Genomic DNA, 16,619 nt, shown 5'->3' on the forward strand with positions numbered 1-16,619 from the left:
GAGAAGGATGGCGTAGGTATTTAAAGCAGGGAGGGGGATTGTGATATAAAAGATTAGCATTGAGAAGGAGGAGGTGTTAGCGGTTTTAGCCGGCTTAAAAGTGGATAAATCCCCAGGCCCCAGTGGATAAATCCCCAGGCCCAGATGAGATGTATGCCAGGCTACTGTGGGAGGCAAGGGAGCAAGTTGCAGGAGCCCTGATGCAAATTTTCAAATTCTCTCTAGCCACACGACTGGAGGACAGCTAATGTGGTACCGTCATTCAGAAGGGATGTAGGGAAAAATCAGGCCAACATCAGTGATGGGAAATTATTGGAAAAAATTCTGGGAAACAGAATAATTCGCCACATGGAGAGGCAAGGCTTAATCGAGGATAGTCAGCGTGGCTTTGTCAGTGGGAGATCATGTCTAACAATTTTGATTACATTTATCGAGGAGGTGACTAGGTGTGTAGATGAGGGTAGTGTAGTTGATGTAGTCTACATGGACTTCAGTCAGGCAACTGTGCTAAACACTGTGCTACCGTGCTGCCCTTAAAACAACCTTCAACTATTACCATCTGCCTCCTGCCACTAAGCCAATTTTGGATCCAATTTTCCATCTATGGCTCCATGACTCCAAAACTGATCCCAAGGGCTGGTAGATCAGACAAGCTGAAGGGGTGAGTGAGGGTGTGGTCACAGTCACTTCCTTCCAAAGCTAAAAAAGCCCACATTTCTCCGGGATTCCCTCTAACGTTTGGATCAGACTTGTTGTTCTGTCAACTGAAATGAGGCTCTGAATGAAGCAGTGATCGGCCTCAGGGTAGGTCCTCTCCACCCATAGCTTTTCTTCAGTTGCCTCCCATTTTCAACTTCAGTGATCAAACGATTGGGACAAAAGAATACACAAGGCGGTTTGCCTGTTTCCTTCCTCGTGTGTGTGCACAAAGTCCTCTTCCTGAAGGATCCTTCGCCTGTAAGTAGCCATTTTCCCTTGACGTTCCAGCCCTTCCGTCATTACCACTGGGAATTCACTGGTTCCAACCCTGACCATGGCTCTTAACCCTGAGCAGGGGACTCATTATTATTTAAATGATAAAATATTAAAACATGCTGCTGTGCAGAGAGACCTGGGTGTGCTAGTGCATGAGTCGCAAAAAGTTGGTTTACAGGTGCAACAGGTGATTAAGAAGGCAAATGGAGTTTTGTCCTTCATTGCTAGAGGGATGGAGTTTAAGACTAGGGAGGTTATGCTGCAATTGTATAAGGTGTTAGTGAGGCCACACCTGCAGTATTGTGTTCAGTTTTGGACTCCTTACCTGAGAAAGGATGTACTGGCGGGTGTGCAGAGGAGATTCACTAGGTTAATCCCAGAGTTGAAGGGGTTGGATTACGAGGAGAGGTTGAGTAGACTGGGACTGTACTCATTGGAATTTAGAAGGATGCGGGGGGACCATATAGAAACATATAAAATTATGAAGGGAATAGATAGGATAGATGCGGGCAGGTTGTTTCCATTGGCGGGTGAAAGCAGAACTAGGGGGCATAGCCTCAAAATAAGGGGAAGTAGATTTAGGATTGAGTTTAGGAGGAACTTCTTCACCCAAAAGGGTTGTGAATCTATGGAATTCCTTGCCCAGTGAAGCAGTTGAGGCTCCTTCATGAAACGTTTTTAAGGTAAAGATAGATAGATTTTTTTAAGAATAAAGGGATTAAGGGTTCGGGCCGGAAAGTGGAGCTGAGTCCACAAAAGATCAGTCATGATCTCATTGAATGGCGGAGCAGGCTCGAGGGGCCAGATGGCCTACTCCTGTTCCTAGTTCTTATGTTCTTATGTTCTCAGCTGGGCCTGGGGGATCTCGCAGAAGGATAGGGACCCTGAGGTCTCAAGTTATCCTGGATGGTCTGAATGATGCCTTTAGCATCTTGGTGATCGACCCAAGCATGATTGGAACACCAACCCTGCAGCATAGAGAGGAAATATGGGGCAGGTAACAATAGCCCAGCTGACAGTTGAAGTTACCTAGGTTATAATTCCCAGTCTCACTACTTGTTATCATATTGTTTGTTGACACACGCACATAGATATCCCCCCCCCCCCCCATTGCTCACCTGTCATGTCGCTGCTACCCGAGCTCGCTCTCCGTTGGTCCCGTGCGTCATCAAGTGCTTCGTTTGATGACGATTTGTCTGAAACATATCCTTCACTCGAGTGTCGTTTCAAAACTAGACTCTACAGCGGGAGAGACGAGACAGTGAGCACAAGGCACAAACCAGGAGGATCTACCATCCTAAACGCCCCTTTGCATCGCCTCCTTGACACTGAAGCGACAGGGAAGGCTCTAGTGTTCATCCCTAGTCTGTGCAAAAGCCAGTCAACCCGAGGTCCCGTACTTGGTCAGCGCCTCCTGCTGGAAGTGCATGTGCGGACATCCTCGGGGCATGGTACAGGCTTGGCTGAAATGTGCCCCACGGCCACACACCAGCCAGCGTTGCCTGAAGAAAGACCACCTGCAGCAGCTGCTAAGATGGAGACGAGAAGAGGGTTCTTCTCCCAGAGAGTCAATGGTGTTTGGAGTTCTCTAGCCCAAGGAGCAGCGGAGGCGGGGGTCATTGAATATATTCAAGGCCGAGTTCGACCGATTTTGTGATCGACAAGGACTATGGTGGACAGGCAGGAAATTGGGGCCGGAATTCTCCAATTGTTGTGTGTTTTGTGACGGTGCGGGGTGGTTACAGCGGGAAATCCAGTGAATGGCGGGCGGCCAAGAAATACGCAGCTGGGGGAGGACCGGAGAATCTCACCCCAGAGCTCAGGCCACGTCAGATCCGCCATGATCATATTGGCTGGCGGCGCAGGTTTGAAAGGCCGAGTGGCCTATTCCTATTTCTCATGTTCTGACAGGGCAGCAGCCCCTGGATGCCGCATGGGAGTTGTCAGGCCTGATGGTGCGCACAGGCCAAACAAGAGGTGAAGCACTGAAGGGCAGCCTGATTCCCAGGGCCTGCCTTCCCTGTGAAAAGAAGCCACCTGAGCTTTGAACCTGGTCTACCCAGAATTCTTATGCTGTATTAAACACCAGAGCTGAAAGCCCCACGGTGGGGGAATTATTACTTCCATTGCGCAACATGATGGGTTACTTTTGGGGAGAGGGCAGGTTCAGGAAAATGCCGATTTTTACAGAAGGTGTTACGGACTTCAGTTAATTTGAAGCTTCGTTTTCAAAAAAGCAAAATGAATTAATTGGCAACATCTGGGTCTTGAACAGTGGTCACTCTCCAATCCCGCAGACACTTAAATTTACTGAGGACCTTCCAGGCCCAGTCCTGTGGTCCATCCAACTCCTCAGATTTGCCCAGCCATGATCCCCCCCCCTCCCCCCCCCCCCCCCTCTCTTCTCCCCCCCCCCCTCAGCTTTAGATACTGAAACTCTCCTTCCCTGCCCATCCAGGTGAAGATACTCCTCTTTCCCTGTCCCCTAGTTATTCCACCCACGTTCCATTTCGGCATCCCCTCCAACCCCGTGTGAAGCTCTGCTGTGACTGTTGCCCAGATTTGGCACCTCTGCCGCTCCCCTCCCGCCATTTAAATCCCATCCACGCCCCCTCTCATTATGTTCCCAACTATTTCCCCTCCCGTTGACCTACAGTCTCTTTCCCTTCCCCCTCAGTACCACCTCGGGAGTTCTCTGGCTAGGATTCTCCTCGCCAAGCGCTTTAATGGGAGCGCCTGCTCCATCTCGAATGTTCTACTCAAGTGAGGCAGTGGTTGAATAGCTTCCGTTAGGAGTAGAGCTCCTATTGGGGTTTGGAGTGCACTGAGGTCAGTGGATCCGGCCTATGTCCGGACCGGACCAGACCCTCGGAACACCGCCTCAGCACCATGTGCTTACCTCAATCGACTTGACGCTTTGACCTCACCACAACCTTTGGGGTAATTCAGCAGGTCATTACCTCGGAGGAATTGCTCCGGCCCTTTGCCATGCCCGGGGACTCCCTCCCGCGGTTAATCATCGCTTCCAGTGGCCAAGCTCTGCGGCCTTGTCCAGTCTCGAAGATCTGGCTGTGCTGCACGATCAGGAAGTCGACAACATGAGCTTGGTGCACAGAGTTAACCAGAGAAATCATTGAGGCCGTATCCTCCACAGGCAGGGGTCTGATCAGCGTGGGGCCAAAGATGATCCCCAGATTGTTAGAACACATTTTGTTTTCTTCGCATCGATCAGCCACTCTGTAAGAGGAAGACAGATCAGCTTTGAAGCAACCGAGACTATAGCTTTCCGAAATACTCTTCGTAACCTTACCCCCCGTATGATCGCCCAAGGAACAAAGAAAAGTACAGCACAGGAACAGGCCCTTCGGCCGGCCAAGCCTGCGCCGACCATGCTGCCCGTCTAAACTAAAACCATCTACTCTTCCGGGGTACCTATCCCTCTATTCCCATCCTATTCGTCTCTGCTTCCATCACCTCCTCCGGCAGCGAGTTCCAGACACCCACTACCCTCTGTATAAAACACTTCCCTCGCACATCTCCTCTAAACTTTGCCCCTCACAACTTAAACCTGTGCCCCCTAGTAATTGACGGTTCCACCCTGGGAAAAAGCTTCAGACTATCCACTCTGACCATGCCCTCATAGTTTTGTAGCCCCCCCAACCGCTGTCACCCCAGGTTGAACAAACTGAGTTTATCCAACCTCTCCTTATAGCTAATGCCTTCCAGACCAGGCAACATCCTGGTACACCTTTTCTGTACCCTCTCCAAAGCCTCACTCGGGGAGCACGCGACAGCTGCCAACTACTCAAGTATCTTACTCAAATGGCTATTCTTCATGGGTGAGCGTGGTGAATGTTGGCAGCTATTCAACCTTAACAGTCTTCAAAAAAAAAAAGCCTGAAACCCTTTTCTCAGGCTGTCCGCAAAGACCCGTCCCAAAACCCAGCTGAGACCAGCTGGCTTGGTCTAAGAGTTAGTCATCTTGAGCTCAGGGAAGCTTTGCAGGTTCCTTTCGGTGAGCATTCACGCTTCGGAAGTGGACACCCAACCTGACCGTGACTCTGGGCGGATTTAAGTAGTAGTGAGACGGATTGTTCAGGGTCCAAAATGAATGTCCTGAAGGTGCCAGTTAGCAGGGTGTTCAATAGCCAAGTGCTGTGGGTGCTGGCCTCCCACTGAACCAGTTGCCATGGTAGAAATGCCTTGCTGTCACTATAGACACAAACACTACTGGATCTTTTTATTGTCCCTTTGATTTGGAGGCATGTGTTGGTTCTGGGCCTACCTGTGGAGATGCCCAATGATGTGTTCCAGGGCGTTGTAGTTGGAAGTTGGTAGATTCTGCAGCAAGGCCTTGGCCTGCTGGATGAGCTGGGCCAATTTATTGGGAGCCACGGGTATTCCTCTGGCCTGGCTGTCCTTCACCTCTTCACAGGCCTGGTGTAACTCTTTGGCAAAGTTCATAAAGTCATTGAAGAGGCTGAAGAGGATAATCGGCTCGGGGAGCTTGAAATAAAGAATATACGCAAACTTACAACCATAGAGTGGTCACAACGCATAAGGAGGCCATTCGGCCCATTACCTCCTTGCTGGCTGGCTGCATGAACAATAAACCTAATTCACACTCCCCAGCCTTCCTCCCCTCACAACCCTGCAAATACGTTTTTTCCATTTCAAATAATTATCCAACTCTTCTGAAGGTTGAATCTGCCACAATCTGCATCCTAAACATTTACAGAATAAAAACCTTTTTCCTCACATCACGATTGCTTCTTTTGCCAATCCACCGGTTCTTTATGATTGTTATCACCGAGGAGGTAGTGATGGGCAAGCTAATGGGGCTAAAGGTTGACAAGTCTCCTGGCCCTGATGGAATGCATCCCAGAGTGCTAAAAGAGATGGCTAGGGAAATTGCAAATGCACTCGTGATAATTTACCAAAATTCACTAGACTCTGGGGTGGTCCCGGCGGATTGGAAATTAGCAAACGTGACACCACTGTTTAAAAAAAGGAGGTAGGCAGAAAGCGGGTAATTATAGGCCAGTGAGCTTAACTTCGGTAGTAGGGAAGATGCTGGAATCTATCATCAAGGAAGAAATAGCGAGGCATCTGGATGGAAATTGTCCCATTGGACAGACGCAGCATGGGTTCATAAAGGGCAGGTCGTGCCAAACTAATTTAGTGGAATTTTTTGAGGACATTACCAGTGCGGTAGATAACGGGGAGCCAATGGATGTGGTATATCTGGATTTCCAGAAAGCCTTTGACAAGGTGCCACACAAAAGGTTGCTGCATAAGATAAAGATGCATGGCATTAAGGGTAAAGTAGTAGCATGGATAGATGATTGGTTAATTAATAGAAAGCAGAGTGGGGATTAATGGATGTTTCTCTGGTTGGCAATCAGTAGCTAGTGGTGTCCCTCAGGGATCAGTGTTGGGCCCACAATTGATCACAATTTACATAGATGATTTGGAGTTGGGGACCAAGGGCAATGTGTCCAAGTTTGCAGACGACACTAAGATGAGTGGTAAAGCAAAACGTGCAGAGGATACTGGAAGTCTGCAGAGGGATTTGGATAGGTTAAGTGAATGGGCTAGGGTCTGGCAGATGGAATACAATATTGACAAATGTGAGGTAATCCATTTTGGTAGGAATAACAGCAAAAGGGTTTATTATTTAAATGATAAAATATTAAAACATGCTGCTGTGCAGAGAGACCTGGGTGTGCTAGTGCATGAGTTGCAAAAAGTTGGTTTACAGGTGATTAAGAAGGCAAATGGAATTTTGTCCTTCATTGCTAGAGGGATGGAGTTTAAGACGAGGGAGGTTATGCTGCAATTGTATAAGGTGTTAGTGAGGCCACACCTGGAGTATTGTGTTCCATTTTGGTCTCCTTACCTGAGAAAGGACGTACTGGCGCTGGAGGGTGTGCAGAGGAGATTCACTAGATTAATCCCAGAGCTGAAGGGGTTGGATTACGAGGAGAGGTTGAGTAGACTGGGACTGTACTCGTTGGAATTTGGAAGGATGAGGGGGATCTTATAGAAACATATAAAATTATGAAGGGAATAGATAGGATAGATGCGGGCAGGATGTTTCCACTGGCGGGTGAAAGCAGAACTAGGGGGCATAGCCTCAAAATAAGGGGAAGTAGATTTAGGACCGAGTTTAGGAGGAACTTCTTCACCCAAAGGGTTGTGAATCTATGGAATTCCTTGCCCAGTGAAGCAGTTGAGGCTCCTTCATTGAATGTTTTTAAGATAAAGATAGATAGTTTTTTGAAGAATAAAGGGATTAAGGGTCATGGTGTTCGGGCCGGAAAGTGGAGCTGAGTCCACAAAAGATCAGCCATGATCTCATTAAATGGCGGAGCAGGCTCGAGGGGCCAGATGGCCTACTCCTGCTCCTAGTTCTTATGTTCTTACCATTGGGAACAGTCTCTCTGCTTTATCCCGGACCCCCTAATCATGTTTGAACACTTTTACCAAACATTCCCTTAAAAGGAGAACAGCCCCCAGCTTCTCTAATCTATCCACGGTAACTGAAGTTTCTCTTCCTCGTCTCCAGAACCTTCCTTGTCGATCATTTCTACACCCTCTCCAATGTTCTCACATCCTTCCTGAAAGTGCGGTGCTCAGAACTGGACACAACGCCGCAATTTTTCAATTTTCCACTGTGTTGGCTTTCTATCCCTCCCTATCCGGGATGGTCCAGTATTGTGGCTAAATCACCGAGTTAACATGTGGACCTAGACTATCCATGTCACCCGGTAATCCTCTGGACGAGTGGGAGGGCCATTGCGGCACTGTCCTTCTGGTAGAAGTTTTTATAAAAGTGACTCGTTCCACCGACATATGTTCCCCCACCCCGCCCCCCACCCCAATTTTGTCTAAGCAAAAGGCACTGTCCAATATAAAGTCAACCCTCTTTAGTGCATTGCAGCCATTGAACCATGGGCCTTCCTCATATGGAGGCCAGTTTTAACCATAGAGGGAGCTCTAACATCGCCATCTGTTTTTTGAACTACAGAACGTCACCAACAATAATGTTTACCCTTTTCTCATTCATTGCCAGTTTGGTTCTGGCTGGGTGAACCCAATCCAGTGCACAGAGCTGGCACTGTGACTCTATCCAGTGCACATAGCTGGCGCTGCGACCCTATCCAGTGCACAGAGCTGGCACTGCGACCCTTTCCAGTGCACATAGCTGGTGCTGTGACTCTATCCAGTGCACAGAGCTGGCACTGCGACCCTTTCCAGTGCACATAGCTGGTGCTGTGACTCTATCCAGTGCACAGAGCTGGCACTGTGACTCTATCCAGTGCACATAGCTGGCGCTGCGACCCTATCCAGTGCACAGAGCTGGCACTGCGACCCTATCCAGTGCACATAGCTGGCGCTGCGACCCTATCCAGTGCACAGAGCTGGCACTGCGACCCTTTCCAGTGCACATAGCTGGTGCTGTGACTCTATCCAGTGCACAGAGCTGGCACTGCGACCCCATCCAGTGCACAGAGCTGGCACTGCGACCCCATCCAGTGCACAGAGCTGGCACTGTGACACTATCCAGTGCACAGAGCTGGCACTGTGACCCCATCCAGTGCACAGAGTTGGCACTGTGACCCCATCCAGTGCACAGAGTTGGCACTGTGAACCTAGCCAGTGCACAGAGCTGGTACTGCGGCCTCATCCAGTGCACAGATCTGGCACTGCGACCCTATCCGGTGCATACAGCTGGCACTGTGAACCTAGCCAGTGCACAGTGTTGGCACTGTGAAGTTCTCCAGTGCACAGAGCTGGCACGGAGACTCCATCCAGTGCAAGGAGCTGGCACTGTGTACCTAGCCAGTGCACAGACATCATTGGCGAAGAAGCTGGAAAGAAATTCAAAGTCAACATTTCTACAGAAAGACCGCTTAGAGGATGACAGTGCTTCAGCCCACCTCTCGAAGGTACAGGGTTAAGACGTTGGTGATGTCGTGGGGGGAATTCTCGGACATGTCAATGAGGTCCCTCCCGTTTTCGAAGGACTGCCGTAGCTTGGAGATGCGTAGCTTCGCACCGTTCACCCGGTACAACCCCTGAAATAGCAGAAGAACAAAGATTGAACCACAACTCTGACATCCCACTCCAAATGATTGCAAAAGGAAACTAAACAGCTGGACAGTCAAGGTAAGGCTCAACAGCACCGAGTGTGGGATCTGGCAAGAACTTTCTGTTCAATCAAACAAGGAGAGGGATTCTGGCAATGGACTCCTTGGGGGAGGATAGACTGGCATCGTCACTCCAATTGCATTTAGAGAGTCAAGCGTTGGGTACACCTTAGAGGAGGATGACTGTCACATGGACGAGCTATCCATGGTTCTGCCAAGAATCTTGGTGTCTTGGTGGTGTCCACCTGCCCCTCCATGTCCCTGGGTTATAGCTCCATGACCCTGGCATGAGGTCCTCTCACCTGAACACTCAGTGCCCGGCTCTCTATCTCTGCCGTGCATTTTCTGATGACGAAGGGCACCTCATCTGTCGTCTCCCTCGGAGCCTGCGCAAAGTCAACGCCGAACAGAGAGACCTTGTTCTGCAGCTTTCGATGCCCACACAGGATGGCAACCGACTCGAGGCACTTCCTGTGACATGCCAGGTAGCACTGTAAAGAGCAAACACCAGAATAAGCCCAAAGGAAAACACCTCAAATACGCAGAATGGGCAAAGCCTCAAAACCGCAATCCCGCTGAGGAACACGCAGCTTGCCCGCGTGACTTCAACAGAAGCCCCTAAAGTTTCTCCTGCACCCCCCTGGGGGACACTCTGTCTCTTGGTGCCAAAAGTGCTCCTCTGACACTTTTACCACATCACTATCCTGTCCCATACCCCAAACAACCTGTAGGCAATAGGACCCTTGCCAACCTTGCCAATAGGGCAGCACGGTAGCATTGTGGATAGCACAATTGCTTCACAGCTCCAGGGTCCCAGGTTCGATTCTGGCTTGGGTCACTATCTGTGCGGAGTCTGCACATCCTCCCCGTGTGTGCGGGGGTTTCCTCCGGGTGCTCCGGTTTCCTCCCACAGTCCAAAGATGTTCAGATTAGTTGGGGTTACGGGGATACGGCGGGGAAGTGGACTTAGGTGACGTACCCTTTCAGAGAGTCGGTGCAGACTCGGTGGGCAGAATGGCCTCCTTCTACACTGTCATTCACGCACATTCCAGCAGGGGGGGGGGGGCAAAAAAGGCCACCAGATAGTCAACCCTTTAAAAAGAATTTTAAGTGCCCAATTCTTTTTTTTTCTCCCAATTAAGAGGCAATTTAGCGTGGCCAATCCACCTCCCCTGCACATCTTTGGGTTGTGGGGGTGAAACCCACACAGACACGGGGAGAATGTGCAAACTCCACACGGACAGTGACCCAGAGCCGGGATCGAACCCGGGTCCTCGGCGCCGTGAGGCAGCAGCGCTAACCACTGCGGTACCATGCTGCCCCCCCCCCCCCCCCCCCCCCCCGCCCCCCCCCCCAACTAGCACGGAGTACTGGAGTACCATTAAAGTGGAGAAAGCCCTTGACTTGTGTCAGGGCCACCCTGCCCCAAGCTCAGATTGCACTCAGCTTGCTGTACGAACAGTATCGAGGACTCACTCCTCTCACCTCCTCACACTCAGTGCCGTTCACCACAATGAGGCCATCGCACTCTCGGCATTTGTTTGGTGTTCTGAGTTTCCGGAATCGGTGTGTCTGTGCTGCTTTGGAGAGTGAGATATTCTTCAAGCACCCCAGCGTTCCGTGACTTCCATTGATCAAGTCTGCCAGGTCTGGAAAAGAAATTTCAGCCAAGTAGAGTCAAAGTTTATATTTCCCGCCTCTCTCAATCCCCACTCTCCCTCTTTGCCACCATTTTCTCCCCTCCTTCCTCTCCATCTCTCGCTTCTTTTTCCCCTCTCTTTATCTCCTGACCCTTCTTTCTTTTCCTCTCTATTTCACCCCTTCCTCTCCTCAACTCACGATCATCCCTCTCCCCTGTCCACTTTCTCTCCCCCATTGTTCCTCCCATTCCCCCTAACCCCTCCCCGCCATCCACTGCCTCATGCCACACTTTTGCCTCTCCTCCCTCTTCCCTATTTCCTTCACTCTGCTCTTTTTTCCCCCTTCTCACTCATCCCCTCTATAAAGGGAGTTCTAACAGGCCCAGAGGCAGCCTGTCGCTGGCTGAGGAGTGTCGACTTTTAATTTTTTAAATCTTTTTTATTCGTGTCACAAGTAGGCTTACATTAACACTGCAGTGAAGTTACTGTGAAAAGCCCCTAGTCGCCACATTCCGGTGCCTGTTCGGGTACACGGAGGGAGAATTCAGAATGTCTAAATCACCTAACAAGCACGTCTTTCGGGACTTGTGGGAGGAAACCGGAGCACCCGGAGGAAACCCACGCAGACACGGGGAGAGCGCGCAGACAAGCCGGGAATCAAACCTGGGACCCTGGCGCTGTAAAGCAACAGTGCTAACCACTATGCTACCGCGCCGCCCGTCTTGCCCAGGCCTCAACCCTGGTTTCCTCCCACAGTCCAAAGATGTGCAGGTTATGAGGGGTTATGGAGATAGGTTGGGGGAGTAGGCCCTCGGTAGGGTGCCGTTTTGGAGGGTTGGTGCAAAGTCGATGGGCCGAATGGCCTCCTTCTATACTGTAGGGATTCTATGAACACAATTCTTACCAGCTTTCTCCAAACACCAATTTCCCGAGCTACACCACTCAGCCACCTCCATTGAGGCGTTTTGTCGCAAATTTAAACATTTGAGGGACTCTGACGTCCATTCCGCAAAGCCATCTTTCAAACCAGGCGTTCCTTCAAAAGTAGACTTGATACCCCATTGCATACCGTTATCGTGCAAGTGGTGACCGTCCCTCTCATCGGGGTCGTCTGGAGACATCAGTAACGTTGTAGCTTTTGGTAATTTCCTACCGCAATGAGCTGCCAAGATAAAATCCACGTTTTTTTAAGTTTGCAAACGTGACTGAAACAGATGTGACTCTGCTCCCAGAGAACCTGGTGGCCCGAATGCCAGCGAGGCAAGTCACCACCTTACTGTGCCCCTCCTCTATTCAAGAGGGACTGGACGCCGCCTCACCCAGTGTCTGAGGGCAAGACCCATTAAAGGGGGTAGATGGAGACTGTGATCTGGGGGGGTGGGGAGTGGGGGTGGCTTCAGGTCTCAATCCAGGACATGAAACAAATCCCATTTATGCTCACCTTTCTTTACCGGAGATCTTTACCCTCCCTACTCCGCCCCACTCCCGCCCACCCCAGGCAGGGTCTAAACCTGGCGCCGGCGGTAAAACCACCGCCAACCACTCTGGCGTCAACAGCCCCCGAAAGTGAGGAATTCTCCAAATTTTCGGGGGCTAGGCTGATGCCGGAGTGGTTGGCGCCGCTCCAGCTGGCGCCGAAGGGCTGGCGCGAGTTCGCGCATGCGTGGAACGGCCGGCCTATTTCCGCGCATGCGCAGATCAGCCGGCGTCGGGGCGGGATTCGCGCCTCTCACCGGGTCGGGAGAATCCCGCCCATTGTATCACATGCAGTTGGTGCAGTTAAGGTTAAATATCTGGGCTAGTGTGTGTGTGCGACTGCTGTGGTCATGTTTTCAAAAGTCCTGGTTTGAAAGACAGCAGACACGTTTTGGAGACAAAGGTGCAATTAGAGCATTGTAAAAGAAAGATCATTCCAGCAAGTTTGCTGAAGTTTGGGCTAATGGAATTTTGTTTATATTAAGAGGGTTCCCTGGGGAGTAGATTATTCGAGACATTCTGTTTAGTTTTAGTTAGATGATGTAGTTAATGGGAGAAGCCAGGGGCTGAAACAGTCGGGTGTTGAGGTTACAGTTTAAACATTCAGTTTTGCATTGGTTTTGTACAGACAAGTAGCTGGTCGCAATACTGTGAGTTTCTATCTGCCTGTGGAAAGACTCTCAGTTTCTTTCAAAACAGTTCAGTTAAATATTTGCCTGTGAACAGGATAGGAGCAATTTCAAAGGCCGGCAGGTTAAACAGTAGTTTGAGACAGGCAAGAATCTGCAAGCTGGGTCCTGAAGGATATTGCTTTCACCAAGCAGGGTATCCAAGACATTTCTATTAAGCTGTGTCCTGTACATGAGAAACAGGACAAACCCAACCCAGCCTATTGCCTCCCTATCAGTCCACTCGCCATCAGCAAAGTGATGGAAGGAGTCATCAACAGTGCTATCAAGTGACACTTACTCAGCAATAACCTGCTCACAGACGCTCGGTTTGGGTTCCGCTAAGGTCACTGAGTTCCTGACCTCATTACAGCCTTGGTTCAAACATGGACAAAAAACCTGAATGCCAGAGGTGAGGTGAGAGTGACTGCCCTCGACATCAAGGCAACGTTTGACCGAGTGTGGCATCTAGGAGCCCGAGCTAAACTGGAGTCAATGGGAATCAGGGGGAAACCTCTCCGCTGGTTGGAGTCATACCCGGCACAAAGGGAGATTTTGTGGTGGGTGGAGGTCAATCATCTCAGCTCCAGGACATCACTGCAGGAGTTCCTCAGGGTAGTGTCCTAGATGGGCGGCATGTGGCGCAGTGGTTAGCACTGGGACTGCGACGCTGAGGATCCGGGTTCGAATCCTGGCCCTGGGAGTTTGCACATTCTCCCCATGTCTGTGTGGGATTCACCCCCACAACCCAAAGATGTGCAGGGTAGGTGGATTGGCCGCGCTAAATTGCCCCTTAATTGGAAAAACAAATATAGAACATAGAAGAGTACAGCACAGTACAGGCCCTTCGGCCCACGATGTTGTGCCGAACATTTATCCTAATCTAAGATCAACCTAACCTACACCCCTTCAATTTACTGCTGTCCATGTGCCTGTCCAAGAGTCGCTTAAATGTCCCGAATGACTCTTACTCCACCACCTCCGCTGGCAGTGCATTCCACACACCCACCACTCTCTGTGTAAAGAACCTACCTCTGACATCTCCCCTATACCTTCCTCCAATCACCTTAAAATTATGTCCCCTCGTGACAGCCAGTTCCGCCCTGGGGAAAAGTCTCTGGCTATCCACTCTATCCATGCCTCTCATCACCTTGTCCACCTCTATCAAGTCACCTCTCTGCCTTCTTCGCTCCAGTGAGAAAAGCCCTAGCTCCCTCAACCTTTCTTCATAAGTCCTGCCCTCCAGTCCAGGCAACATCCTGGTATATCTCCTCTGCACCCTCTCCAAAGCATCCACATCCTTCCTATAATGAGGCGACCAGAACTGGACACAATATTCCAAGTGTGGTCTAACCAGGGTTTTATAAAGCTGCAGCAAAACCTCGCGGCTCTTAAACTCAATCCCCCTGTTAATGAAAGCCAACACACCATACGCCTTCTTAACAACCCTATCAACCTGGGTGGCAACTTTGAGGGATTCATGTACGTGGACCCCAAGATCCATCTGTTCCTCCACACTTCCAAGAATCCTGCCCTTAACCCTGTATTCAGCATTCAAATTTGACCTTCCAAAATGAATCACTTCACATTTATCTAGGTTGAACTCAATCTGCCGCTTCTCAGCCCAGCTCTGCACCCTGTTGTAACCTGCAACAACCCTCAACACTATCTACAATGCCCCCAACCTTCGTGTCATAGGTAAACTTACTAAGCCACCCTTCCACTTCCTCATCCAAGTCATTTATAAAAACCACAAAGTGTAGAGTTCCCAGAACAGATCCCTGTGGGACACCACTGGTCACCGACCACCAGGCGGAATACTTTCCATCCACTAGCACTCGCTGTCTTCTCTCGGCCAGCCAATTCTGTATCCAGACAGCCAAATTTCCCTGTATCCCATGCCCCCTAACTTTCTGAATGAGCCTACCATGGGGAACCTTATCAAATGCCTTACTGAAATCCATATACACCACATCCACTGCCCGACCTTCATCAATGTGTCTCGTCACATCAAATAATTGGGTACTCTAAATTTGTTTTAAAAGGATAGCGTCCGAGGCCCAACCATCTTCAGCTACTTCATCAATGACCTCCCTTCCATCATAAGGTCAGAAGTGGGGATGTTTGCGGATGACTGCACAATGTTCAGCATCATTCCCAACTCCTCAGATAATGAAGCAGTCCATGTCCAAATGCAGCAAGACCTGGGCAATATCCAGGCTTGGGCTGACAAGTGGCAAGTAATATTTGTGCCACATAAGTGCCAGGCAATGACCATCCCCTACAAGAGAGGATCTAACCATCTCCCCTTGACATTCAATGGCATTACCATCGCTGAATCCCCCACAATCAACATCCTGGGGGTTACCATTGACCAGAAACTGAACCGGGCTTGCCACTGTGGCTACCAGAGCAGGTCAAAGGCTGGGAATCCTGCGGCGAGTAACTCACCTCCTGACCCGCCCCCCCCCAAGCCTGTCCACCATACACAAGGCGCAAGTCAGGCGTGTAATGGAACACTCTCCACTTGCCTGGATGAGCGCAGCTCCAACAACACTCAAGAAGCTCGACACCATCGCCCAGGACAAAGCTTGATTGCTCCCCCTTCCACAAACATTCATGCTCCCCCTTCCACAAACATTCAATCCCTGCACCACGAACAAACAGTGGCAGCCGTGTGTTCCATCTACAAGATGCACTGCAAGGCTCCTTAGGCAGCATCTCCCAAATCTACGACCACTACCATCTAGAAGGACAAGAGCAGCAGATGCCTGGGAACCCCACCACCTAGAGTGCTCCTTCAAGTCACTCACCACCCTGACTTGGGAATATATTGACTGTTCCTTCACTATTGCTGGGTCAAAATCCTGGAATCTCATCCTTAGCAGCACCATGGGTGTACCTGCACCTCAGGGACTGCAGCGGTTCAAGAAGGCAACTCACCGGTAATCGTAGGTCAACTAGGGATGGGCAATAAAAGTTGGTCTAACCAACAACGCCCACATCCCATAAATGAATTTTTTTTTAAAGCAAGTATGCTTGGGTCTGCTAACTAATTCGAAATGGATTTTGACCAGAGATGTGTTTTGTTTGAGTGGAGATAAAGATAGCAGTTAGGAATTAGTGTTTCATTGTATTATTAAGCATTATTTAACTGATAATTGTAAGTTATTTTCTATATGACGTTAAAGTTAGTAATACTGTGTTCCATAATAACGTTTTTTTTAATATACCATATCCCTATTTGTGCGTGGAATCACTCCTGCAGTGAAGTATCCTTTCTTCACAGTCTTACAAATTAAATAAAATATTGGGGTTTCTGTCCAGTATCCTAGCCACTGTTGGGTCCAGTCCGGGATGGTAATAAATCACAGATTTTCCTCATGACTCCTGATGGTTCCATGGCTCAGTTGGTAGTGCTCCTGCCTCTGAGTCACAAGGGGCGGGATTCTCCGCAATCGGCGCGATGTCCAGCGACCGGCGCCAAAAACGGCGCGAATCAGTCCGGCATCGCGCCGCCCCAAAGGTGCGGATTTCTCCGCATCTTGAGGGGCCGAGCCCTCACCTTGAGGGGCTAGGCCCGCGCCGGACTGATTTCCGCCCCGCCGGCTGGCGGGAAAGGCCTTTGGTGCCCCGCCAGCTGGCGCGGAAATGACATTGCCGTGCAGCGCATGCGCGGGAGCGTCAGCGACCGCTCACGGCATCCC

The 16,619-nt window shown here is 50.1% G+C and overlaps 1 protein-coding gene across 5 annotated transcripts in view; it reads right to left on the reverse strand.

Annotated features, from left to right (window-relative positions):
- Positions 1 to 16,619, reverse strand: part of gmip (GEM interacting protein) — a 205,276-nt gene that overhangs the window by 5,280 nt on the left and 183,377 nt on the right. For all 5 annotated transcript variants that reach the window (XM_072491209.1, XM_072491210.1, XM_072491211.1 and 2 more), the window contains 7 exons: positions 11,838 to 11,930; positions 10,614 to 10,777; positions 9,431 to 9,619; positions 8,919 to 9,056; positions 5,261 to 5,481; positions 3,936 to 4,212; positions 2,094 to 2,214 (listed from right to left, as the gene is read on the reverse strand). In XM_072491209.1, the coding sequence (XP_072347310.1) occupies positions 2,094 to 2,214; positions 3,936 to 4,212; positions 5,261 to 5,481; positions 8,919 to 9,056; positions 9,431 to 9,619; positions 10,614 to 10,777; positions 11,838 to 11,930 (1,203 nt within the window). The remainder of the gene's footprint in view (positions 1 to 2,093; positions 2,215 to 3,935; positions 4,213 to 5,260; positions 5,482 to 8,918; positions 9,057 to 9,430; positions 9,620 to 10,613; positions 10,778 to 11,837; positions 11,931 to 16,619) is intronic.

Source organism: Scyliorhinus torazame, chromosome 27, assembly GCF_047496885.1.
Source record: "Scyliorhinus torazame isolate Kashiwa2021f chromosome 27, sScyTor2.1, whole genome shotgun sequence".
In the NCBI taxonomy this organism is placed as follows: domain Eukaryota; kingdom Metazoa; phylum Chordata; class Chondrichthyes; order Carcharhiniformes; family Scyliorhinidae; genus Scyliorhinus; species Scyliorhinus torazame.